The 27984-nt window shown below is 43.8% G+C and overlaps 1 protein-coding gene across 1 annotated transcript in view; it reads right to left on the bottom strand.

Annotated features, from left to right (window-relative positions):
- Positions 1–27984, bottom strand: part of LOC126281742 (myogenesis-regulating glycosidase) — a 667424-nt gene that overhangs the window by 60738 nt on the left and 578702 nt on the right. The window contains exons 6-8 of the mRNA XM_049980929.1: positions 20353–20621; positions 7030–7191; positions 1241–1668 (exon numbers count right to left, since the gene is read on the bottom strand). Of these exons, the coding sequence (XP_049836886.1) occupies positions 1241–1668; positions 7030–7191; positions 20353–20621 (859 nt within the window). The remainder of the gene's footprint in view (positions 1–1240; positions 1669–7029; positions 7192–20352; positions 20622–27984) is intronic.

The raw sequence follows: 27984 nt of genomic DNA, 5'->3' as shown, positions 1-27984 counted from the left end.
ATTGTGGTAGTACCACCTTAGCCCATAGAGGGCACACTGAGAATACATCGTCTGTACAGTTATTTTAAAGCTTTTAATTGATATTTTATACAATATTTAAGTAATTCCATGGTTGTAAAGAGATATTTTATACATAACTATTTTTATGTTATTATTGTACTTTTTTACGTTTTGACGATTATGTGAACCCATTTTATACTGATTGGTTGAGTGAGGTGGAGGGAGAAGAGGTAGTGTATGCTCGTCACTTGCTGGCACCCCCTCCCTGATGATGCCCTCATCCCCTCCATCTACCCCTCCTATCACCTTTGATCCTCCTCTCCCACTTCCTGTGTTTTTTCCTCAGGGCACCCACCCTCCCTTCTCACACTCCTCCCCCCTCCTCCCCCTGGGCTTCCCCTACCCCCCATACCTTCTTTCCTCCCCCCATCTCCTCTGCCCCTGGCATCTAAACTCTCCCTTCTCCCCTCTCCCCCAACCTCTTCTCCTCTTTTGGCAGGTCTCCGGACTTGCACATGCGTCGTGGACATTAGCACGCTGGAGATCGTCGCCATCAGTTTCGTGTGTGTGCCGTCATGTTTGTGCTTGAGTGTTGTTTGTCACCCACGCTCCATCGTTCACGTGTATCGTCACCATCATCAGTGTTCGTGCACAGTGCTGACAGTCTTTCGTTTTCTTCGCGTGTGAACGGCTTCGTGTTTTTTTTTAATTACTGTGTCTACTGTTATTTTAACTGCCGTTATGTTCTGTTACTTATATGTCTTCATTGTTTATCTATACTTGTACTGTTGAGGCTGAAGAGCGGCGTACAATTGAGAAGAGTACTCCATCTACCATCTTCGAAGGATGCCATGGGTATAAAACGACTTATTTTATTTTATCCTTATAACCATTTCGTCATATTTTATTGTGAACCTAGTAAGGTTTCTGTTACTTTCTAAATTAAATTACAGGTCTGATGATGGACATGTGATATGACCGAAACCGGCCACCTATGTTCTTGTAACATACGTGGTGTGATCGAGACTGAATTTTAAAAAGAAAAACTTCCCATTTTCATAAATATTTATTTTTGGCACATTCAGCGTTTCCCACTTCCAGTCTTCAGTTTTGTATTCATTGCTTACGATGACAATAAAAGTTAATTTTGTGAAAAATTTTAAAATTACATATTTTTTCTTATTGTCGGAACTCAAATGGTTAATGTGAGACTGTGCGAGAGAGCTAGCGCGCGCCTTACCGGCGTGCGCCTGCCAGAGCGAGTTGAGCATGACGTGTCCCTGGCGCAGGAAGGGCAGCGCGATCACCTCCTCGGTGTAGTTGTAGACGGCGGCCTCGGTGAGCAGGTCTGCGGCGGGCGGCGCGATCTGCCACACGGGCTCCGAGATGAGCGCGTCGACCAGCTCGCGGTCCTGGTCGCGCATGCCGTCCCACATGTTCTTGTCGGCCAGGAACGAGTGCAGGTCTCGCATGTTGGCAGCCGTGCACACCGTGTAGTTGAGCTGCGCCGGCGGCGGCGCCTCCGACCCCGCGCCTGCGCGGTGGTACGCGAATTTGTCGTGCTGGCCCTCGAGGCAGAGGGCGCCGTCGCCGCTGGCGTTGAGCGACACGTACAGCGGCGTGCCCGCGTCCACGGAGATGCTCACGCCGGCAGAGCTCAGGAAGTACCTGCCGGCACGCAGCTCTCTGCTCGACAACCGCTAACCGACAGCGTTCAGTGCAGCTTACTGGCAGGCTAAAAATGTGTGCCGGACCGAGACTCGAGCTCCTGAGAAGTACAGCTCGTGCCTGGGTAGCTCGGTCGGTGAAGCACTTGTCCACAGAAGCTAAACGTCTCGAGTCCGAGTCTCGGTTCCACACACAGTTGTAAGCTGCCAGGAAGTTTCATATCATCACACACTCCACTGCAGAGTGAAAAATTCATTATGTAATGTGTTTGGTGGGTGAGACAGGACCTTCGTGATTATCGGACCAGTATTGTCACCAGAGTCTGAGCTTCCTAGCAGGTAGGTTTCCACACATTGTTCTCATAATGCCGTACTCTGTACGTCAGCTGTGAAGGTCACTTGTGCACCTGCTAATAGTGCGACTATAGATATTTTTTTAAAATATTGGGAATCCGAAATAATATTCGACCATCGATGTGTCGGAAAGACTATCGATATATTGCAGGAAAGAAACATACATGTACCAGCCAAAAAAATATGGGCTGCACACAGTAAATTATACTAATAGTTTTAGAGCTGTATATTGAAGTACTGATTTACTATTAGATGCTCGCCCAGCTGGCCGCGTGGTCTAACTCGCTGCTTCCTGAGCGGGAATGCGTGTCGGTCCCCAGCACGAATCCACCTGGCGAATTAGTGTCGAGGTCCAGTGTGCCGACCACCCTGTGGATGGTTTTTAAGACGGTTTAACATCTGCCGCGACGAATGGGGCCTGGTTCTCCTTATTCCGCCTCAGTTACACTACGTCGGCGATTGCTGCATAAACACTGTCACCACGTATACGTACACCATAATTACTCTATCACGCAAACATCCGGGGGGGGGGGGGGGGGGGGATGCCACTGGGGGCCGAACCGCACCATAACCCTGGGTTCGGTGTAGGACGGCGGTAGGGTGAGTGGACTGCTGTGGCCTGTTGTGGGGTTGTGAACCACTGAGGACTACGACAGGAACGAAACCTCTCTGTCGTTTCGGTCCCCAGTTCAGTACACAATAATATTAGATATTCTGTACATCAACAAGCTAGCAGCCTGCTTATCCCCCTTAGAGCAAGAACTGAAAGGAAAACGATGCTTGGCGATAACCACTAACAATGGTAACTGCGGATAAGTGGCACAGTAAAAGGTGTCCGATGGATCCGTTGTTCGGTTTCGTCACATATCGGATTTGTCTGGAACACTTCATGTCGACTTCCCTGCTTTTTCGTATCTGCTAACGCCAGCGACCGGGCAGTTGTAGTGTCAAATTTGCGTTGTCAAGTTAAACGTTGAAGTTTCTGTTGGTAGGGCCGAGCGCCGATTACGTCAGCATTTCCCCTCACGTCTGCACGCATCGTAAAGACCAATCTTGCCAGTTACACTTTTATTCATCAGTTTCAGCAACAGTTTTTTGAACGATTCCGATGCAAACAAATGCCGCACAAGCCGCATTAAAATTGTTTTTTAACACAGCTGGTGTACTATTTCTTCACATCAGATATCTTGTTATTCCATTCTCACCGGTGCTTCCACTCCCCTCCACACTCCCCTCCCTCCCCCCCCCCCCCCCCCCCCCCCACTTACCCAGTGCAATCGGACATCTTCTTCCTGCCATCTGTGCTTGCTTTATACAGTCAAAGAGAAAGACTGGACGTGATGAAAGCTCAAAACGTAGTAAGACTCCTTCACACAGCGAAAGTAAAATTATGTTCTACCACAGTTTCAAATAAACAATTTGAAATATTTACAAAAAATTGCGAAACAAATATAAAATAATAATATCACTTCGGTGCTGTCATATCGATATCGATATATCGATATCTGTGAGAAATTGTCGATGTACATTGATATTGTTCGCAGATAAACTGATATATCGATATATAGGGTGTGGTAGTCTAACCATGCATTATTAGTGCGCGGAAGCTTTGGAAGTATTGGGGGGCGAGTAACCAAGGTCACCACTGCATTTCCCAACACAAAACATTTCCGTAGCTATGGATCGGTGGACTAAGCAACCACGGTCGTTTGCAGTGAAAGCGTTCTACCATTATAAGTGGCAGATATGTGGCTACTCAGCGTCCTTTCCCGGAGCATTTTCAAATTAATCGTAATAGGCCGGTGCCTTCGGTTAACTCAATAAAAACTTACGTCGAAAACTTTGGAAACGTCGGTGAAACAACAAGGAAAAGAGATGGCAGAGCGAAGACAGTGCATACTTCCGAGAATGTGGAATATGTAAGAATTGCTGTGGGAAGAAGCCCCCAGAGATCAGCGTGTAGACAAAGTGTTGCGCTTGGAATTTCTGACAGGACTGTCCGAAGGATTTTGACGTTAGACTTACATCACCACCCATACAAAATCCACGATGTTAACGCTTTGTATAATAACGAGTTCGTGGTCTGATAGCATTTCTGTGAAAGACTTTTGCAAATGATTGAAGAAAACGAAAAGATGTTCACAACCTCTGGGTAAGTGACGAGGCATATTTTCACCTCAGTGGATATGTGAAGAAGCAGAACTTTAGATATTGGAGTGATCAGAACACTCACCAACTCCATGAAAAACACTTGCACTCAACCGAGGTAACAGTTTCGTGTGCAATGTCCTCAGCAGGAATGATAGGCCATTATTTTTTTTTTTAGAACGAAAGAGGGCAGTCTGTTACCATGAATGCTGAAACATTGTTTCAACAAGTCACATAGCCCATGTGAGCATTTCTGTTCTAAATGAAGTTTTTACTAACCGGGTGATTTCCAAGAATGGAGCGATTGCTTGCCACCCCCCCCCCCCCCCTCCCCGTTCACCCGACCTTACAGCTTGTGATTTTTTCTCATGGCGCTACCTTAAGAGCAAAGTGTGTGAAGAAAGACCTCATAACGTTGATGATCTCAAAGCAAGAATCCGGATGGAAATCGAGAGTATTCCTCAGGGTATGTTCTGTTGTGTGATGGACAGCTTTGTAAATCGTCTGCGAGAATGCTGTGATCGAGGCGGACGCCATATTGCTGATGTCATTTTGAAACAATGTAAAAAATTTGTTGATGTTTCTTAAATGCTTTTTAACGTAGAATGATATTGTATGAATAAAATTTTGATATCTGCATCCAAGTTTATTTTATACTCATTTAAAAGATGCAGGTTTGACTGCCGCACCCTGTACCAATAATTTATCAACAGCCCTGCTATCAAGTCCTCTAACAAGGGAACGTCCCCATCGCAATCCCCTCAGATTTAGTTATAAGTTGGCACAGTGTATCAGGCCTCGAAAAACTGAACACAGACCAATTGAGAAAACAGGAAGAAGTTGTGTGGAACTATATAGAAAAAAATATATACAAACTGAGTAGTTCATGACAAAGATAGGCAACATCAAGGATAGTCTGAGCTCAGGAGCGCCGTGGTCCCGTGGTTAGCATGAGCAGCTGTGGAACGAGAGGTCCTTGCTTCAAGTCCTCCCTCAAGCGAGAAGTTTACTCTCTTTATTTTCGCAAATTTATGATCTGTCCGTTCGTTCATTGACGTCTCTGTTCACTGTAATAAGTTTAGTGTCTGTATTTTGCGACCGCACCGAAAAACCATGCGATTAGTAGACGAAAGGACGTGCCTCTCCAATGGGAACCGAAAAGATTTGATGGCAAGGTCATATGGCAACCGATTCCTCCGCGGGAAAACACGTCTGGTATATTCCATACGACAATGGTGACGCCATGTGCGTCACATGACAGGAATATGTTGTCGGCCCACTTAACTTGTACACTTGGCGAATGGGTAAAAAGATTCTTCTACCTTGCCCGATTTAGGTTTTCTTGTGGATGTGATAATCACTCCCAAAAAAGTGATGAAAACATAAGAGTTTGCCACATAAACTGCAACAAATGAATTCAACAGTTTCACAGTCTTACAGTTTTCCCTGTGCTCTGTCAAAACATATGTTTTTAACGTTTTCGAATTTTTCCGTGTGTAGACCGTCAAATCCTGCATATGTCCAAGGAAATCTGAACATGTCCTGAAATTTTGGAGAGCGAAGTTGATTATGTGTGAGTGCCTGAACTTTGATAATTGTCTGAAAATGAAAACTTTTCACTTGAGGGAAGACGAACCAAGGACCTCTTGCTCTGCGGCTGCTCACGCTAACCACGGGACCACGGCGCTCTTGAGCTTACAGCCTCCTTGATGTTGCATATCTTGCTCATGGACTACTCAGTTTGTATATTTTGCTTATTTTTTTCATAATTCCCCACAACTCCTTCCTGTTTTCTCAATTGATCTGTGTTCAGTTTTTCAAGGCCTATCCACTGTGCCAACTTATAACGAAATCTGAGGGGGGTGCGATGGGGAGGTTCCCTTGTAAGAAGTGACCCGAGTGCTCTCTCAGGAGGGTGTCTAATATTTCGTCTGGTGAGCTTATGTTGCGTTAATTTCATTATATTTCGCCGAGTGATTCCTCGTTTGTTATACGAGGGCTATCCACAAAGTTCATTACGTTTTGGAATTAAAAATAAATAAAGTATGGGAATATTTATTTATTATACAAAGATGAAAGCGACACTTAATTACTACTTTTAGACATAGTTGCCATTTAAATTAAAGGACTTATCGTAGCGATGGACGAGCTTGGAAATTCCTTCGTCGTAAAATTCGGCCGCCTGCACCTTCAACCACGTGGTTACCTCTTCTTGAAGCTGTGGGTCGTCATCAAAACGCTGCAAAGCCAACTACTTCTTCATTGCTGAGAATAAGTGGAAGTCGCTCGGTGCCAGGTGGGGAGTGTACGGCGGATGAGGAAACAACTCCCACTTAAAAGATTCGAGAACTTCACGAGTGGCATTTGCCGTGTGGGCCCGGGCGTTGTCGTGAATCAGCAAGATCTTTGAGCCCAACTTTCCCCTGCGCTTGTTTTGTATTGCTCTTCTGAGGTTGTGCAGAGTTTGGCAATACCTTTGAGAGTTTATTGTAGTGCCTCTTTCCAGGAAACCCACAAAAATCACACCTTTTTCTGTCCCAAAAGAGGTAACCACGTGGTTGAAGGCGCAGGCGGCCGAATTTTACGACGAAGGAATTTCCAAGCTCGTCCGTCGCTACGATAAGTGCCTTAATTTAAATGGCAACTATGTAGAAAAGTAGTATTTAAGTGTCGCTTTCATCTGTATACAATAAAAAAAATTTCGAATACTTTATTTATTTTTAATTCCAAAACGTAATGTACTTTGTGGATAGCCCTCGTATTTTCGTTATTTATGAAAACAGTGTATAATAACAGCAGTTTTAGACCTAGCAGCACATGACTTAAACGTAGTTGATTTCTACCAGTAGAGGATACGTACCTGCTGAGCACATTCCCCCACGGATGAGGCCCGCTTCCAGTGACGAAGGGCGAGCAGTTGAGGGACAGCCCTTGGGGCAGCGGCCACAGCTTCCCCGCCACGTGCCCTGCGCCATACCAGTTGGCGTCTCCCAACTGGTAGCAGTCACGCGGGACGGGCTGCCTGGAACACAACGCAGCACCACCTCATCTGGCAGGCCTACGAACAAGGAAAACTCCACGTCGCATCCCCGTCAGATTTAGTGGTAAAAGGGCCCAACGGACATTCGGTCATACATGATCACGTAGCAAGCATGAAAACAAGAAGAAGGTGTGCTGAATGTTGAAAAACAGCAAAATATAAACATCTACATCAACATGATTACTCTGCAATTCATATTTAAGTGCTTGACAGAGGGTTCATCGAACCACAATCATACTATCTCTCTACCATTCCACTCCCGAACAGCGAGCGGGAAAAACGAACACCTAAACCTTTCTGTACGAGCTCTGATTTCTCTTATTTTATTTTGATGATCATTCCTACCTATGTAGGTTGGGCTCAACAAAATATTTTCGCATTCGGAAGAGAAAATTGGTGACTGAATAGATCTCGCCGCGACGAAAAATTCTTTGCTTTAATGACTTCCATCCCAACTCGCGTTTCATATCTGGCACACTCTCTCCCCTATTACGTGATAATACAAAACGAGCTGCCCTTTTTTGTACCCTATCGATGTCCTCCGTCAATCCCACCTGGTAAGGGTCCCACACCGCGCACCAATATTCCAACAGAGGACGAACGAGTGTAGTGTAAGCTGTCTCTTTAGTAGACTTGTTGCATCTTCTAAGTGTCCTGCCAGTAAAACGCAATCTTTGGCTCGCCTTCCCCACAATATTATCTATGTGGTCTTTCCAACTGAAGTTGTTCGTAATTTTAACACCCAGGTACTTAGTTGAATTGACAGCCTTGAGAATTGTGCTATTTATCGAGTAATCGAATTCCAACGGACTTCTTTTGGAACTTATGTGGATCACCTCACACTTTTCGTTGTTTAGCGTCAGCTGCCACATGCCACACCATACAGCAATTTTTTCTAAATCGCTTTGCAACTGATACTGGTCTTCGGATGACCTTACTAGACGGTAAATTACAGCATCATCTGCGAACAATCTAAGAGAACTGCTCAGATTGTCACCCAGGTCATTTATATAGATCAGGCACAGCAGAGGTCCCAGGACGCTTCCCTGGGGAACACCTGATATCACTTGAATTTTACTCGATGATTTGCCGTCTATTACTACGAACTGCGACCTTCCCGACAGGAAATCACGAATCCAGTCGCACAACTGAGACGATACCCCATAGGCCCGCAGCTTGATTACAAGTCGCTTGTGAGAAACGGTGTGAAAAGCTTTCCAGAAATCTTGAGATCCCCTGTCGATAGCGGCCATTACTTCGTGCGAATAAATGACAGTGAACGGTCCAAGTGGTTAAGGGGTCACGCCATTGGACTGCAAAGCGGACGCGCCTGTGTTCAAAGCTCGATCGAGCCAATTTCTTTTTTTCACAAAATTGCTAACTATCCGGCCAGTCATTGACGCGTCTGTTCGTTGTATTCAAATTTATGTCTGTGTCGTCGTGTAGCGTCCGTTTGTAACAGTGAGGTGTAAGGAAGAGACCTATAATGGAAGTTGATTCTGCACTATTCTATTGGCAGCAGAAAGGAAGTTGCTTCCGAATGGGAACTGCAAACGTTTGATGACAAGGCGACAAGTCAACCGAATCCTCCACGGGAAAACACGTGTGGCGTGTCATTCACGGCATGAGTGCATGTTCGTATGAATGTGAATGTGATCACATCCAAGGAAAAGATGAAAACATAATAGTTTGTCACATACCCTGCAACAACTGAACGCAACATTTTCACCATCTCCCAGTTTCTCTGTACTCTGTCAAAACATGTGTTCTTAACGTTTCTGTAGTTCCGCTCCGTTTTGGAAGTTTAACTCTCGAATTAATTTGTTGCAACATAGTTCATACCCGTTTATTTAATGTTTTCGTTTCTGGGAGACGTCTATATGGTATCTCACGTGCTCTCGTTATTAATCATGTTTACTTGCGTCGGTAACGTATTCTTACCAAAGAATCATACTCTACAATCACTCTACAACTGCCAAAACTATAGGAACAGATCAAACATTTCAATGAATAAATGCCGTGTGGCTGGGGCCTCCCGTCTGGTAGACCGTTCGCCGGGTGCCAGTCTTTCGATTTGACGCCACTTCGGCGACTTGCGCGTCGATGGGGATAAAATGATGATGATTAAAACACAACACAACACTTAGTGCTGGAGCGGAGAAAATCTCCGACCCGGTCGGGAATCGAACACGGGCCCTTAGGACTGACATTCTGTTGCGCTGACCTTTTTTTTTCATTTTGTTCAGTATAGTTCGTTGCGTTTGGTCTGTGCGGACGTCACATGGCGTCCCTTCAAGTTGATCGTTGATTCCTGTACTCACTTTTTTTAATTACAGAGGACAATCGGCCCTCTGACCGAACACGCCGAGCTACCGTGCCGGCTGCCACTCAGTTACCGGGGGCAGACAACATTTTAGTGACTGGACGGAAAGTTCATAATGTTGGGGGGGGGGGGGGGGCTACGTAAGTAGCACGAGAGAGTTTCGAACACGGCTTGTTCGCTTCACAATCCAACACCGTGACCACTTAACCATGACGCCGTGGCTGTCTGTCTTCCCTCAATATTGCATTTGCTAAGCTTGTTCCGCTCACTGTTCCTACTTTGCTTTTTTTTCGCACTTCAGTACACCTTATTCCTCTTTTCATGCTTCATCTGTTTTCAGTTTTTGAAGGGCTATTCACTGGGCCATGTTAGCACTAAATCTGAGGCGGCGCACACACCAGTGCAGCAGTTTCTCGCAATACAGTGAAACATGGAGTCACCCGTTCAACTTCCTGCTACACTGTAAACTTGTGTAGCAACCAAAGGGTCGAGGCATCTATGGAGCGTGCATTCAGGTGACCAGAACAGAATTTTTGTACCTAACATACACTGACCTAAAAAATCACGTGACTATGGGACGACGTAAGGTTTGTCCGAGAGCTTTCTGCTGACTTTCAGCATTATTACATCGCTTTTATAGACAGACCCCGTTCAATAGTAGCGTCAACACTACAAAGGTTTCATAGGCATCGTAATAATTCTCATTTGGTACCTGGAATGAACTTACGCTTTGATGGGATAAATTCAAATTTATATTACGTGCTTCTGACAAGTTTCACACCCCGCATGTCGCTCCTATTTAATTTTTTTTATTATTTATTTATTTATTCATTCTTATAAGGAAAGAAGAAGCCACTGCCATGTTTCAGATTTTCTGCTGCACTCGATGGTACTGGGCAACGGCCTTGAAACAGTGGATACACCGGTTCCCGTGAGATCACCGAACTTAAGCGCTGTCGGGCGTGGATGGGTGACCATCCAGCCGCCATGCGCTGTTGCCAGTTTTCGGGGTGCACTCAGCCTCGTGATGCCAATTGAGGAGCTACTCGACCGAATAGTAGCGGCTCCGGTCAAAGAAAACCATCATAACGACCGGGAGAGCGGTGTGCTGACCACACGCCCCTCCTATCCGCATCCTAACCTGAGGATGATACGGCGGTCAGATGGTCCCGATGGGCCGCTTGCGGCCTGAAGACGGAGTGCTTTAGTGAGTGCGATGGTACTGCCGAGTCTCTGTTTCAATTAACTGCGTTATGATGGCGCCACAAAATGGTTTCCTGGTACGCAAAGGCGAGTGTGTACGTAAAAATATCGAATTTGGAGTAATGCCATGCGCCATATGAGTGATTTACGACACTGTGAAATTACTGTAAGCACGGAATTTTTCCGTTTTCACTTTCAGACAGGAGAGAGTGCTGTACCTAGAGGTTAGTGTACCTAGGAACACATGTTTCTGGTAGGTACTTCAGTCTAGCGACTGATTTTAGAATCGGATGAAGGAATGCGTACTAGAGGCCGCCGGAAACAGTTTCCGCCATTTCCTACAGCTTTTGTTGTTGCTAGATATGAAGTTGTGACTTGTGTAGCATTTCGATTCGTATATATTTTGTTATTGTGTAAGCTATCTGGAGTGTATTGTTAATTCTTCAGTTACAAAATTTTATGGCAAGTAAAAATCTATATACTTTTAAGACTTGTTAAGTAACTTGTGGTCGATAAAGACTTGGGTCGTTATCATCTGCTATCTTGAAAAAGAAGAACGTCTTCTACAGCGGAACTTGGAATACTTGCAAAATAACTCCGTTTCGTTAATGTCGTAACAATTCTACTTTTCTTGAAAACGAAAGTTTGTAGCTTCAGTTTGAAAATGTATTTAACTCCCTGACAACACTTTTGCTTAATTTGATTTCAATTAATGGTTATTGTTGTGTAGTACCGTAATAATGAAACAATAGACGACTAAATACCATAGTGACAAGATTTTCTCTATTGTAACGCTTTTAAATTTCAGTATTTATATAACCTTGTGCCTTGGAACACGTTGTCACATTTGGATCAGCCTAAACGTAAATAAGGTACAGCTGACCGCGAGTTCCTGTGAGATGTGGCGACCACTGCGCCCTGGACTCTTACTTACGGAGACATGGCCGTCATGACCAAATAAGAGATAATCAGAGCTCGCTCAGAAAGTTTAAGTGATTGCCTTTCGAACGCACTATTCGTTAATGCAGTGGTAGAGAAATAGTCTGGAAGTGAATTCACTGCACCCTCTGCTAAACAATGAGGTTTTAATTGAAGACTGGAAATGGGAACGCTAAAAATACCGAAATTGGATGTTCTCGTATTTTTCTGTAAACTGCATTTTCTGTCACGCGTTATGAATGACATAAAATAGACACAGTTTGTAGTTATAAGTTATGGGACGGAGTCGCTCCAAAGTGTATATGATAGTCAACGTTTAACTGGTGATATTGACAGATAGTTTTCGAACAGGCAGTAACAAATCTGCCCTTGAAACGCCGGCTAAGCTGTATGTAGCTGAGTATTTGAGTGCCTGTTACAGGAGTGCCTTATAGTTCTAGCGAAAGCAAAGTACCATCAGCCTAGCTGTCCTAGGAAACGTGTGTGAAATCTTATGGAACTTCACTGCTAAGATCATTAGTCCCTAAGCTTACGCACTACTTAACCTAAATTATCGTAAGGACAAACACACACACCCATGCCCGAGGGAGGACTCGAACCTCCGCCGGGACCAGCCGCACAGTCCATGAGTGCAGCGCCCCAGATCGTTCGGATAATCCTTTGCGGCTAGCTGTCCTACATCACGTATACCTCATGTCTATTTAACAAGCAGAACTTGGAGGACAGCATGTTGGATTTCGTCCTAATCTGTTGAAGCCCATATTTGGCGGGTTTTATAGTATAACTTATGTCCTATGAATATATTATGCTGTTTGAAAGCATCAGCACACAGAGGATATGTTGTGCTTCGATTTTGGTGCGATCTGGTGTAAGAAAGTGACCGGATGCGTGATATTGTTGGTAAACAGTTTTTGTATTTCGTATTATAAGTTATGTGTTATGAAACAGTGCCCTTTCAAGGCAATGGCACACGCAATATATATTTTGTGTCGTTCTTGGTACGATCTACGAGCACTATTCGGAAAGCAACTTCCGATCGGTCGCGAAATGGAAACCACCGTGAAAATCCGATGAATTTTGCACAGACGTGTTAAGTAGTATCTCTAGTATGCCCGTCGATCGCGACAGGTCGCCCTTTTCAATTCTGAGCGCACAGTGAGCACTTAAAGATACACAGAAAATAGTGCGAAAATAGTGCGAAAAATGAAGGCCTGGTGAGAGATGTAGCAGTCCACATTAACATAACTATCATGCGTTTCGTTCTTCATCACAATTCTCGGCCGCACTCTGCAGGGACAATGAAGATGCTCCTGCCGCTTTTTCGATGGGAAGTGTTTGATCACCCACAATGCAGCCCGTAATTGTCTCCTCCTGAGTATCATCACTGCTCACATGGGCCTCTGGCTGTGAAGACAACATTTTGGGCACAGACAACTAGCTGTAAACAAGCGCAGAGAATTGGCGGGAAGCACTGGCGGCTGCCTTCTATGGCAAGGGTATTGGAAAGTTGGTACAACGCTACGAAAAACGTGTAAGTGAGCGGCTACTATGTAAAGAAGTAGTTCTAAGGTGTAGCTAACTGTTGCAAATAAAACAGTTTTCATTTTCATAGTAGTTTCTATTTCGCCACCGATTGTAACTTATTTTCCGAATAGCAATTGTATTATAACTAAATGTGAGTTAGTGGCACGTCAGGGATCAGGGGATAATATAAGCAACATAAGTGTCACAGATTACAATAGTTTAGTGGATATAGGCGCAGACATTGCGTTCATGTTTGTCGGTTCACGTACCATTTTCTCCTCATTATTTCCTTCACTGTCACGTTTTCTAAAACATTCTCGGACTTTCTTATTAATTTAATAGGAAAGTATCTTCTGTAATTTTGGATGTTATGTACGTATAAGAGTTCTCTTTCTCTCTCACTCTTAGAAGTGAGTTTATTCGTTTGTGTGAGCATGCTTGACCGGATGGTCTAACAGCCGGCCGGAGTGGCCGAGCGGTTCTGGGCGCTATAGTCGGGAACCGCGCGACTACTACGGTCGCAGATTCGAATCCTGCCTCGGATATGGATGTGTGTGATGTCCTTATGTTAGTTAGGTTTGAGTAGTTCTACATTCTAGGGAACTGATGACCTAAGAAATTAAGTCCCATAGTGCTCAGAGCCATTTCAACCATTTTTGATGGGCTAACAAACTGCAAGACTGTTTTCTAAATTACTACCTGATTCGACAGTAGTTATTCAGTATTCCTTCCTTGGTCCAAAAATCATCTCAGCACAAGACCCGCGACGTCACGGAAATTTATTACTCTTTCGTAGCGGGAATTCATGAACGCCGCACATAGAATACACACAGAATATTAAACGTCTCGAGTTTAGAAATGGAAACATGAAAAGCATTAAGCACACCTCGAACCTACGACCATTGCATTTAAGATCTCCCCAAAAGGCGCCTTTTAGTAAGACCTCATGTGACAAAGTGTCGGGAAATGTAATGTCGGTAGGAAGATATGATACCTACAAATCTCATCTTGGAGTTAGCTCTTGGTGTTATTTAGCAGTTGATTATAAACACCTCCTCCTCTTGAAATCTTGGTTTTGGTAACGAACTGATGTGTAGCATTGTCCGTGGTTTAGGTTAGTTCCGAATGATAAATATTTCAGTCTTCACTTGTGTGAAACCACGAGACATTCCTGTCTGAAACTACACTGTACAGTCACGTTAATGTGACCACCGCCTTCGGGGGGGGGGGGGGGGGGGGGGGGGGATGAGGGCGATGGGGGTCAGGTAAAACAGTGCAGTCGTTGTCGTAATGCTCAAACCAGGCGATTTATGTGAGGTCCAAAAGGCCACGGTCATTGGCTTTCGCCAAGGGTGGAAGCATTTCCGAAACGGAAAAGTTTCCAAACTATAATTTTATCTTGGAACTCTTCCATTTGGTCTGTGTTTGCATAGAAAAACAACAATATCAGAAGTTGCGTCCGCCTTGATGCAAAACACCTTGTTGTATGTTTAATTTCTTTATTTTCCCATACTAGTTTCGGCGACAAATATCACCATCATCAGTGGGCTTTTCTAATCTAGAACATCTAGAACATGCAGAGAATGGCATGGTTACACAAACAGTGGCACATTATTACATTTTTACTGATCGTTTTTTGAAATATACTTTTTTATACTACCTTATTTATTGCAAGTTACATAATGTTTTTGAGCATTATTTTTGCTGTCTGCAACATGTTTACTCCGTGCTTATGTCACCGTTTTTATTCACGAACATCATGTCATCTGCAAACTGTATGAGCGGCTGTTAGTAAACAAATACTGAAGGTGAACTGTGTATGTCAGCAATATACTCTTGGGATTGCAGCAGCGTTGTGGAATGCAGTGTAATGAAACTGTTACTTAGCTATTTGTGTACTTACGTTCGTTGGATGGTGTGGAGACGCTTTTATATACACAAAACAAAACTTTGGCACTTTGTTTTGGCTCGCGGGTATTACGCCATCTTGCCGTTCGCGCGTGTCGCGAGAGGTGTATCGCATGTGGCGAGAGAGGCTATGAAAAACGTAGCGCGAGTTACGACGACTCCTGTTCTTTATTTATGTCTGTGTGTGTGATGGGGAAGTGGTTCTATTGCGTGTGTGTGCTTGTCTGTTCTGAGTCCTTGGCCAGTTCTCTCAGAGCAGTGAAGAGTGTGTTATTGCAAAGTGTTGTGTATTCGTTTATTACATTTTTCCCTTCGACTATGGCCTTTTGTATATAGTAATTTTCTTCTATTGTTAATTGTTGGTATAGACTGTTGCTGTTTTTCAGAATGTGTAGATCGTTTTCAATATTAGTGGGGTTATGGTTTTTGTTCATTAGATGATCTGCAAAAGTTGAATGTGTGCTGTCACTCTTTAGAGCTCTCATGTGCTCTGTGTACCTTGTTCGGAAGTTTCTGCTTGTTTGTCCTATGTACTGGGCCTGACAGGAGTTGCAGGTGAGTTGATATATTCCAGCGTTGCTGAATTTGTCAGCGGTTTTTCTGTCTGGTCTTAGTCTTTTCTGAACTGTATTGTTTGTTCTGAATGTTATTGGGATCCCTTGTTTTTTCAATATGTTTCCTATTCTATGTGATATTTTGTTATTGTATGTAAGTGTGTACCATCTCCCTCTATTTGCTTGAGTGGTGTGGTCTGCTGTGTTGTCTGTGTGTACTGCATGTTTCCGTTTTATCTTGTTGTTGAGTTTGTTTATGATGTCTGTTTTGTAGTTGTTTTCAACAGCAATTTGTTTGATTATATTTAGTTCCTGTGTGTAGTTTTCTGGTTTAAGAGGTGTTCTGTTTATCCTGTGGAGCATGTGTGTGAAACTGGCATATTTATGTACTGTAGGGTGGTTGGATGTGCTATGGATAACAGTGCTTGTGGATGTGGGTTTTCTGTAGATGGAGAATTCATGTTGGTGGTTGTTTCTTGTGATTGTAAGATCCAAGAAATTTAGTGTCTGGTTTTTTTCTATTTCCATTGTGAAGTGGATTTGTGGGTGTACTGTGTTGATGTTACTGTGTAGCTCTTCTATTCTGTTATGTGTTTCATCTACAAGACAGATTATGTCATCCACATATCGATACCAGTAGATGATTTTGTACCCTCCTTGTTTTACAATGTTATTGAATATTGTGTTCTCTATTCGGTCCAAGAAGATGTTGGCTAAGGTTCCACTGATGGGGGATCCCATGGGTAGCCCCTCTTGTTGCGAATAGAAGTTGTTGTTAAAAGTGAAGTAGTTTTGTTCTGTGATCAGCCTCAGAATGGATGAGATTTCATTTATTTGTATGTCTGGGAATTTCTTGCATTTTAGCTGTTGTTCTATAATGTTTATGAGGTCTGTTAAATGAAAAACATTTAATGTAAAATTATTGTGCCTTTATGTTCATTTGCCGGGAAAAACAAATAGAGCCAAATGTATTAAATCTATTTGTGATTAATTATTGAAAATTCACTTCTTCTTTTAATTAAAATTTTGTATTAATTGTTTTATCATAGCTGCAAGAAGCGCAGCCATTGTTCGTTGCGATTATATAGCAACTTCGTCTGTACTTCTAGTTGAAAATAGCATGGGTTAGTGTTAAACTAATTTGCAAAAAAATTAATAATTTTTTTATTTGTGGCATCAATTTAAATGGTTAACTATTTATTGGGAAAAGGAGAATCTTAATCAAAAAAGAAATCCTCTATCTTTTGTTGGCCGCCATCTTAACTTTCATTACAGCGGCAAATTTAAATTACTTGAAACTGCAAACAATATTACTATGTGTAAGAAATAAATGTGCACCGGTAGTACTGAATTCTATTTATAAAAGAAAAAAAATTAATCGAATCAGAGTACATTTTCTAGGAACAGTGCTGATGGTATTTATTGTTGAACAAGATTTCATTGCTGATGAATGAGGCCAAAATTAAACTACGGACGAATCACGGAGAAAAATATTTTTTTACTAGCATACGTCAGTGTTGTGTGCGGGTGGTATTCTGTAGTTCCTTTTCATGATCAATTTGCTAAGAATAATTAAATCCATTGAAGACAAAAATTATAAAAGCTCTGATGTACGATATGTAATTTTAGTGATATGAACACCGCTTACAGTCAACATTATTACATTACGTCAGGTGGAATTCTTGTGCAATTTGAACAAAATAATTGTCCAGGAGAAGTTGTAGTTTGAATAATGCATTATACATGTGTATAATATTGTCAGTATCATTTACAAAATCAAATCAATGCAACTGCTAAAAAAAAAAATCGGAGTGAATTCAAACCGCAGAATACCATAGACTATCGTCTCATCCATATTCATTGCGTTTGTCCATGTTGATGATACACAAAAACCGCCACAGTGGGAGCGAATATATGTGCAACTGTTGAGCAACTGACTGCCAAGATGATCCAAGGGGCAACCAACGGTGTCTTCTTTACGACCATTTAGCGAACTGCATAGCGAAAGTTGCTGCACATGGGTCTCCGCAGCAGCGCACGGTTCATGCATTCATGCTGACCGCTCTTCAGCGATGAAGGCTGGAATTTCCACGCCAGTACCGTAACTGCAAGCCGTCTGAGTGATGACAATTGGTCTTTACAGATCAATCAGATTTATGCTCCATGGGACGGATGGAGTTTTGGAGTGTACAACGTGAAAAGTCCGAAAGCAAAGACCGTGCAAGCAGAAGGGAAAGTTGTGGTCTCGAGCATGTTGTCGTGGCATACTCTAGGCGAATTCGTCATTCTGGTAGACAAAACGGATCAACACAAATATGCATCTAGACTTATGGACCATGTCCACCCTTGCATGCAGCTTTTTTCTCTTTCGGCACGATTGCATCTACGAGCAGGACACTACTACGTGTCACACAAGTCGCAGTGTACGTGTGTCCTCTAAGAGCAGCGAGGTGAGGTTACCCTACTCTCCTGGGCACCAGTCTACTCGGTTTTACGCCCATTCGAGAATCAGTGGGACCACCACGATCGGGCTGTTCGCGCCCTGGATCCTCAGCGCAGCTCGGCACGGCACTGGAGTCTCCATGCCTCCACGTCCCTATCGGTACCTTCCAGAACCCCACTGACTCTATTCCTGCATTTCTCGCACCAGTCCGCACTGCAAGAGGTAACTATTCAAGTTTCTGACTGGAGGTCACATTAATTCGACTAGATAGTGTATCACAATTCGCATTCCTTCAACAAAATGATTTGTAATGCGAATTAGTGACAGTTTATTGCTACTTTCTTCACAGTTTCTCATTTCCAGTCTACAATCGCGGAGTAGTAACCGGGCCAAATATCTCACGAAATAAGAATCAAACAAAAAACTACAAAGAACGAAACTCGTCTATCTTGAAGGGGGAAACCAGAGGGCGCTATGTATGGCCATTTAGATTGTGCTGCCATAGGTCAAATGGATATCAACTGCGATTTTTTAAATAGGTACACCCATTTTTATTACATATTCATATAGTACGTAAAGAAATAACAATGTTTTAGTTGGAGCACTTTTTTCGCTTTGTGCTAGATGGCGCTGTAATAGTCACAAACGTATAATTACGTGGTATCACGTAACATTCCGCCAGTGCGGACGGTATTTGCTTCCTGATACATAACCCGTGTTAAAATAGACCGTTCACCAACTGCGGAAAAGGTCGATATCGTGTTGATGTATGGCTATTGTGATCAAAATGCCCAACGGGCGTCTGCTATGTTTACTGCTCGGTATCCTGCACGACATCATCCAAGTGTCCGGACCGTTCACCGGATAGTTACGTTATTTAAGAAAACGGGAAGTGTTAAGCGACATGTGAAACGTCAACCACGACCTGCAACTAATGACGATGCCCAAGTAGGTGTTTCAGCTGCTGTCGCGGCTAATCCGCACATCAGTAACAGAGTAATTGCGCGAGAATCGGGAATCTCAAAAACGTCGGTGCTGAGAATGCTATATCAACATAGACTGCACCCGTAGCGTATTTCTATGCACCAGGAATTGCATGGCGATGACTTTGAACGTCGTGTACAGTTCTGCCACTGGGCACAAGAGAAATTACGGCACGATGACAAATTTTTTGCACGCGTTCTATTTAGCGTCGAAGCGTCATTCGCCAACAGCGGTAACGTAAACCGGCATAATGTGCACTATTGGGCAACGGAAAATCCACGATGGCTGCAACAAGAGGAACATCAGCGACCTTGGTGGGTTAATGTATGGTGCGGCATTATGGGAGGAAGGATAATTGGCCCCCATTTTATCGATGGCAATCTAAATGGTGCAATGTATGCTGATTTCCTACGCAATGTCCTACCGATGTTAGAACAAGATGTTTCAGTGCATGACAGAATGTCGATGTACTTCCAACATGATGGATGTCCGGCAGATAGCTCGCTTGCGGTTGAAGAGGTATCGAATAGCATATTTCATGACAGGTGGATTGGTCGTCGAAGCACCACACCATGGCCCGCACGTTCACCGGATCTGACGTCCCCGGATTTCTTTCTGTGGGGAAAGTTGAAGTATATTTGCTGTCGTGATCCACCGACAACGCCTGACAACATGCATCAGCGCACTGTCAATGGATGTGCGAACATTACGGAAGGCGAACTACTCGCTGTTGAGAGGAATGTCATTACACGTATTGCCAAATGCATTGAGGTTGACGGACACCATTTTGAGCATTTATTGTATTAATGTGGTACTTACAGGTAATGACGCTGTAACTGCATCGGTTCTCAGGAATGACAAGTTCACAAAGGTACATGTATCACATTGGGAGAACGAAAATAAAATGTTGAAACGTACCTACGTTCTGTATTTTAATTTAAAGAACCTACCTGTTACCAAGTGTTCGTCTAAAATTGTGAGCCATATGTTTGTGACTATTACAGCGGCATCTATGAGAAAGCGAAAAAAGCGGTCCAACTAAAACTTTCATTTACGTACTAGACGAATATGTATTTTTTTTTTAAAAACGCAGTTGATATCCGTGTGACCTATGGCAGCGCCATCTAGAGGGCCATCCAAGCTAGACGAGTTTCGTTCTTTGTAGTTTTTTCGTTTGGCGCTTATTTCGTGAGATATCTGGCGCGGCGACGATGAATGGACCAGGCTGTAGACGCAGAGGCGTGGCTGGCGCCTGCGGTACTGACGTGTTGAGCGCCTGCCAGGAGAGGCGGTAGCAGCGCACGGCGTTGGGCTCCCGCTGCGGTTCGCCGTAGCGCCAGTGGAGGCGCGCGCGGCGCGGCCACTCCATGCAGACGGCGGCGGCGTCGCGCCGGTCCCTCTCCAGGCACTCGTATGCTGGCCCGAGCCCCAGCTCCAGCCCCAGCCGGCCCACCACCAGCTCGCGCTCCGACTCGTCGAAGATGCGCACCTGCCGCTCCTCCTTGTTGTAGCGCATCCGCTCGAAGTACGCCCGCTGGGGGCACACAGACCAGTCACTAACACCAACTGTATAGACCTCTGCATCCAACCATCCATTCATCCATCCAACCCTCCCCCCTCTCCCTCCCTCCCTCCCTCCCTCTCTCTCTCTCTCCCTCTTTCTCTCTCTCTCTCTCTATCTCTATCTTACACATAACCTGTACGAGGCGTGAACAAGATGCGCACCTGACCACTTCTCCTCGTTCTACAGCAGTGGTTCCCAAAAGGTGGTCCGCGGACCCTCAGGGGTCCGCGAGCTGTGCCAGAGGGGTCCGCAAGATGCTACTAATTTTCACACATGTCTACTCAATGCAATCTCAAGTGAATAACAATTGAAAGACCAATACACTCATTTTTAATTTTTCTTGTCATTTTCGGTTCATACTCAATTTGTTGTGATCTTCAGTCGCGAGACTAGTTTCATGCGCTCTCCATGCTATTCTATCCTGTGCAAGGTTTTTCATCTCCCCGTATCTACTGCACCCTACATGTTTCTGAATCTGCTTACTGTATTGACCTCTTGATCTCCCTCTACGACTTTTACCATCCACGCTGCCCTCCAGTTCTAAATTGGTGATCCCTTGCTGCCGCACCACATATCCTTCTCCTAGTCAAGTTGTGCCACAAATTCCTCTTCTCCCCAATTCTATTCAGTACCTCCTCATTAGTTATGTGATCTACCCATCTAATCTTCAGCATTCTTCTGTATCACCACATTTCGAATGCTTCTACTCTCTTCTTGTCTAAACTATTTATCGTCCATGTTTCACTTCTATACATGGCTACAATCCATACAAATATTTTCAGAAACGACTTCCTGACACTTAAATCAATACTCGATGTTAACAAACTTCTCTTCTTAAGAAACGTTTTCCTTGCCATTGCCAGTCTACATTTTACATCCTCTCTACTTCGACCATCATCTGTTATTTTGCTCCCCAAATAGCAAATTTCCTTTACTACTTTAAGTGTCTCATTTCCTAATCCAATTCCCTCAGCATCACCCTGGTTCCTAAATCTCCGTCTTACCATTATATAATCTATCTGATACCGATCAGTATCTCCAGGGTTCTTCCATGTGTACAACCTTCTTTCATGATTCTTGAACCAAGTGTTAGCTATGATTAAGTTATGCTCTGCGGAAAATTCTACCAGGCGGCTTCCTCTTTCATTTCTTACCCCCAATCCATATTCACCTACTACGTTTCCTTCTCTTCCTTTTCCTACTGTTGAATTCCACTTACCCATGACTATTAAATTTTCGCCTTTCTTCACTACTTGAATAATTTCTTTTATCTCATCATACATTTCATCAATTTCTTCATCATCTGCAGAGCTAGTTGGCATATAAACTTGTACTATTGTAGTAGGCGTGGGCTTCGAGTCTATATTGGCCACAATAATGCGTTCTTTATGCTGTTTGCAGTAGCTTACCCGTACTCCTATTTTTTATTCATTATTAAACCTACTCCTGCACTACCCCTATTTGACTTTGTATTTATAACCTTGTATTCGCCTGACCAAAAGTCTTGTTCCTCCTGCCACCGAACTTCACTAATTCCCACTATATCTAACTTTAACCTATCCATTTCCCTTTTTAAATTTTCTAACCTACCTGCCCGATTAAGGGATCCGACATTCCAAGTTCCGGTCCGTAGAACGCCAGTTTTCTTTATCCTGATAACGACGTCAGCTTGAGTAGTCCCCACCCGGAGAGCCGAATGGGGGACTATTTTACCTCCGGAATATTTTATCCAAGAGGATGCCATCATCATTTAATCATACAGTAAAGCCTTTCGCAGTACCACAAGAGCAATTTATATTTTTTAAAGAGTTTGTTATAGTAAATACCCAGATTTGAAGACAGAGATTTTGAGCAATAATCCAAAATTTAGCAACAACAATAATGGCTAAATTGTAAAAGTTTCAAGCTCAATATTTTTTTTTATATAACGAATATGTCAATGTTTTTTCTAAGTACCAAAAATGGAAAACGTATAAAAAGACTCTTAATTTGGCTTTTTAAGTACTTGATACTGTAGTACGACAAGGTACCAGTCATGCTCGATGAGAGTGTCCTCGGGAAAATTTTGTTGGGAACCCCTGTTTTAGAACACTCACTCAAAGTACACTTGCTGCAGGCACACAGACCAATCACTGAACAGAAAATGCAACGCCAGTTCCATCCATCCATCCAACCCTTACTGCTTCCTTCTCCTCTCCCTCTGACTCACACATAACCTGTGCGAGGTGCGATCAGAGATGTACACCTCCTGCTCGTTGTTGTAGCGTGTCTGCTTGAAGTACACCCACTGTGGGCACACAGACCTGTCAGTAAACCGTCAATGCATCGCCCTTTCCATCCATACATACACACGAGGGGCGTTTGAAAAGTCCGTGGAAAGACCGAGAGATGGCATCACCGGCGCGTATAGATGTCATGTTTAGTTATTAGCATCTTTGGAAAGAACACACATCAAGTTTCAGCCGTATTGATCCATTTATTTGTATTTGGCATTCGTGCGAATCAAGGAAGTCGAGTGATTGTCAAAAATTGACGAAAAAGAATTTCCTGTGCTGATTAAACATTACACTATGAAATCCAAAAGGCCTCAGGAGGCTAAAGAGAAGCTTGATAAACATTACGGCGACTCTGCACCTTCAGTTACAACTGTTTATAATTGGTTTCAAAATTTTCGGAGTGGCTATATGGGCACAAGTGATGGTGCATGTTCTGGACTCCCTGTGGAGTTTACGACTCCAGAAATGATTGATAGGCGCCGTGATATCGTGATGGATGATAGAAGAGTTACGGTGTGTGAGATTCCTAGGCCTGTGGGCATCTCGAATGAACGGATACACAATACTTTGCATAAACATTTGGACATGAGAAAGCTATCCGCAATGTGTGTTCCGCGATTGCTGACGCTTGGCCAATAACGGAATCGTGTGAAGTGTTGCAAGGATGGTTTGCAGCTGTTCAGGAAGAATCCGCAGGACTTTAAGCGCCGTTTCGTCACTGTGGATGAAACGTGGACATATTACAATACTGAAACTTCCTGGCAGATTAAAACTGTGTGCCCGACCGAGACTCGAACTCGGGACCTTTGCCTTTCGCGGGCAAGTGCTCTACCATCTGAGCTACCGAAGCACGACTCACGCCCGGTACTCACAGCTTTACTTCTGCCAGTATCCGTCTGTAGCTGTGAGTACCGGGCGTGAGTCGTGCTTCGGTAGCTCAGATGGTAGAGCACTTGCCCGCGAAAGGCAAAGTTCCCGAGTTCGAGTCTCGGTCGGGCACACAGTTTTAATCTGCCAGGAAGTTTCATATCAGCGCACACTCCGCTGCAGAGTGAAAATCTCATTCTGGAAACATCCCCCAGGCTGTGGCTAAGCCATGTCTCCGCAATATCCTTTCTTTAAGGAGTGCTAGTTCTGCAGGTTTCGCAGGAGAGCTTCTGTAAAGTTTGGAAGGTAGGAGACGGATACTGGCAGAAGTAAAGCTGTGAGTACCGGGCGTGAGTCGTGCTTCGGTAGCTCAGATGGTAGAGCACTTGCCCGCGAAAGGCAAAGGTCCCGAGTTCGAGTCTCGGTCGGGCACACAGTTTTAATCTGCCAGGAAGTTTCATATCAGCGCACACTCCGCTGCAGAGTGAAAATCTCATTCTGGATATTACAATACTCCTGAGATCAAACAACAATCTGAACAATGGGTTACCAAAAAAGGCGAAGACCATTCCTTCGGCCGGAAAGGTTATGGCAACTGCCTTTTGGGATTCGCAACGGATAATCTTCGTCGACTATCTGGAAAAGGGTAAAACTATTACAGGTGAATATTATTCATCGTTGTTGGACCGTTTGAAAACCGAGCTGCAAGAAAAACACCGGCGATTGGACCGCAAAAAAGGCCTTTTCAATCACTACAATGCACCGGCATACACCTCAGCAGTTGCGATTTCAAAATTAATGGAAATAGGATTCCAACTCGTTTCATATACCTCCCTCGGACTACTATTTTTTCCCCAATGTGAAGAAATGGCTGGCAGGATAAAGAGTTTATTCAAACGAGGAGGTGATTGCAGCAACTAATAGCTATTTTGCAGACTTGGACAATTCCTATTGTTCAGAAGGGATCAACAAATCAGAACAGCGTTGGACGAAGCGTATAAGTCTAAAAGGAGACTACGTCGAAAAATAAAAAAGGTTTACCCCAAACACCTAACTAGTTGTTTTTTTGCACGGAATTTTAAAAACGCCCCTCGTACATACATCCAACCCACCCTGCTTCTCTCCCTCCCTTCCTCCCCCTTACACATGACATGTACGGCATGTGATCTAACATGCGCATCTCCCGCTCCTTGTTGTAGCCGAGGCCTACGAAAAAGACACGCCGCGGGCCATACGTCACGAAGGTTGGTCTGCGCTCGCTCGCTCAAATCAGCAAACAAGCTACGTTTCTACACCTGTTAACTCGTAACAAGGTGTCTAAGCACAAACGAGAATTGAATCTTCTACTGGAATTCGCTATTATAGAGTTTAACTGTTATTAGTCCTACAATGATCGGAAGTCCGTAAGCCTACTTATAATTTGTTATGTCTGTACTGGGGTACAATAAAATTAAAATCATGCCAAAATAATTACCAGATGCATAAGACACCATTTCTTGTATGAAATGACGACTGTTAAGCAGAAGAGACTAAATGCTACAAACAAGCCGTTATACCATTTACATCGAGTATCAATCTTAAATTAAATTTTGTTGTGGTACTGTTAGTAAGACTTCATAATATCCAATTCCAGTAGAACATACAATTCTCGTTAGTACATACACTCCCAGCTGCGAGTTAACAGGTTTAGAAACGCACTTTGTTTGCTGAGCTGAGCGAGCGACTGAGTTCAGGCCTAGCTTCGTGACGTACGCGCCGCGGCCTGTCTTTCTCGTCGGCCTCGGTTGCAGCGCATTTGCTTGAAGAACACCGGCTGAGGGTAACAGACCAGTCAGCAAACAGTAAATTCATCGCCTTCTCCATCCATCTATCCATCCAAGTCTCCCTCCCTCTATCTCTATTTCTAGTCTAAAACGTGATGCACTACTTTCTAAAAGAAAATTATTTCCAGGTGCTATGAAGAAAAATAAAAACTTACATTATAAGAAATTTTGAGGAATTTTTCATTTTTTTCAGCGTCTTGATAAAACAGACCCATTGACATATTTGGGCAGAAAAATTCCAATTCTGACAGATAATTATTTACTCAAACATATTTATTATATAAACAACAAGCTGTCGAACTCGAATTTCTACAACTGTCAGATGGTAAAAAAGACGTATTATAATATACAAGCATCAGCAAATTATCGAACAACTTTAAAATGTTGATGAAAATAATATTACGGCTAACAACTAGAGACGGCAATAATGGTTTACTCAAAGTTAACATATGTGCATCTACAACGTCAGGACATGTGCTGATGAAGACAGTGCAGCGAACATAAACTTATATACTAAAATAAAATATCGAGCAGCGTACTCTTTTCCAATTCACTAAAACGGAAGGCGTTGCACAATGAACACCTCCACCAACTGCTACCAAACTAGTACACCAGTATGTCCATAGGTGTGAGATATACTGATTAAAATTTCATCTAGATGTGAGCATACGTTCAGGACAGAAAAATTGCATTGCTACAGATAAAAAATAAACACTATGCGTACATGATGGCTATTGGAAGTGTATGTTTCAAGTGAGGATCTGAACAAATACGCCCAGAGAATGTTCAAGTGCAGCTTTCCGCTATCTTTTGGACGTTAAGAAACGTCGACTCATTGGCCTGAAGTACACGGGGAACATTGTACTGACAGATCGCTCAAACAGCTGCCTACAGTGCAATAACTGAAGAATGAGTGGTGATGAGATGGACTCAGGACAACAGTGTGGCAAGTAGAATTGGCGCGGTTCTTTCTGAAAGAACTACACTACGAAGAGATAACAGGATTCTGCGACTGGCTATGAAGAATAGGAGGAGGAGAACAGTTGAAATCCAGGCTCTAGTCACAGCAAGAGCGTCACCACGAACTATCAGGAATAGATTGCTGGAAGCTGGACTGAGCTCTTCTTTTGCCATGGGTCTTTAACGGCTGACACTGCACCCCAGAGAACAGAGACTGGTATGATGAAGAGCCAGAGTAATATGAGACTGTGAATGGCATTTTGTAGTATAAAACGAGCAGTATCCAGTTTGTCTGTGGCTACGGTAGTCTAAACGGCACAGCGTATGCCAACTTTCAAAAATGGTTCAAATGGCTCTGAGCACTACGGGAATTAACATCTGAGGTCATCAGCCCCCTAGACTTAGAACTACTTAAACCTAACTAACCTAAGGACATCACCCACAACCATGCCCGAGGCAGGATTCTAACCTGCGACCGTAGCGTGGACTGAAGTGCCTAGAACCGCTTGACAACCGCGGCCAGCTGTGGCGTTCAGATGAACACCACCGAGTCTGAATATGGCCTTGTGAAAGGTCACAGGAAGCAGAGATTCTCGAGACCCATAGGTCTCCAACTCCCGGAATAATGGTGTGGGGAGCTTTGGATATGATAAGGGCTTATATGGTACTTTTCGAAGGGAGGCTGAAAGCTCACCAATATGTGGCAAGAACAGAAAGGCCTGTTATCATACCGTTGATGACCAGGCTTCCCAACGACATATTCCAATAGGATAATGCACCCTGAAGTTCACACCAGGAATGTCTTGAGGAATGAATGGATCCTACACTGGCATTCCCAGTTCGGTGACTTGTGACCCATATACCGTGCCTGGAATGGGACAAGAAGACATGTACTCTAACACCAGCCTCCAGCCAGCAGTCTTTGTGATTTGATAATCCTTTGATCAGGCACTCCATTATTGTTTGGTATACATATACACCGACGAGCCAGAACATTATGACTACCTGTTTAATAGGGTATTGTTCCACTTATCAAAAACAGTATAACAGAGATTGTGCTTGGTATGGATTCCAAAAGTCCTTGACAGGATTCCAGAAGTATGTGGCTCCAGATGTCTAGGCACAGGTCAAGAAATTCCTGCAAATTACGGGATGGTAGTTTATGGGCACGCAGCTGGCGCCCGACATGTGTTTCAATGGGTACAGATTTCACGGCCAAGACATCAGTGTGAATTCACGATAATGCCTCTCAAACCACTGTAACATAATTCTGACTTTGCAACACGGACAGTTATGCTGCTGGAAGGAGTCATCGCTATAGGGGGAGACTTCAGGCATGAAGCGACGCAGGTGGTCTGCAACAATGTTCACGTAGTTCACAGCTGTCATGACGCCATCGATTACCAC

Source organism: Schistocerca gregaria, chromosome 7 (genome assembly GCF_023897955.1).
Source record: "Schistocerca gregaria isolate iqSchGreg1 chromosome 7, iqSchGreg1.2, whole genome shotgun sequence".
Lineage (NCBI taxonomy): Eukaryota > Metazoa > Arthropoda > Insecta > Orthoptera > Acrididae > Schistocerca > Schistocerca gregaria.
The sequence above is the reverse complement of the archived record's forward strand: the minus strand, read 5'-3'. Positions and strand labels throughout refer to the sequence as shown.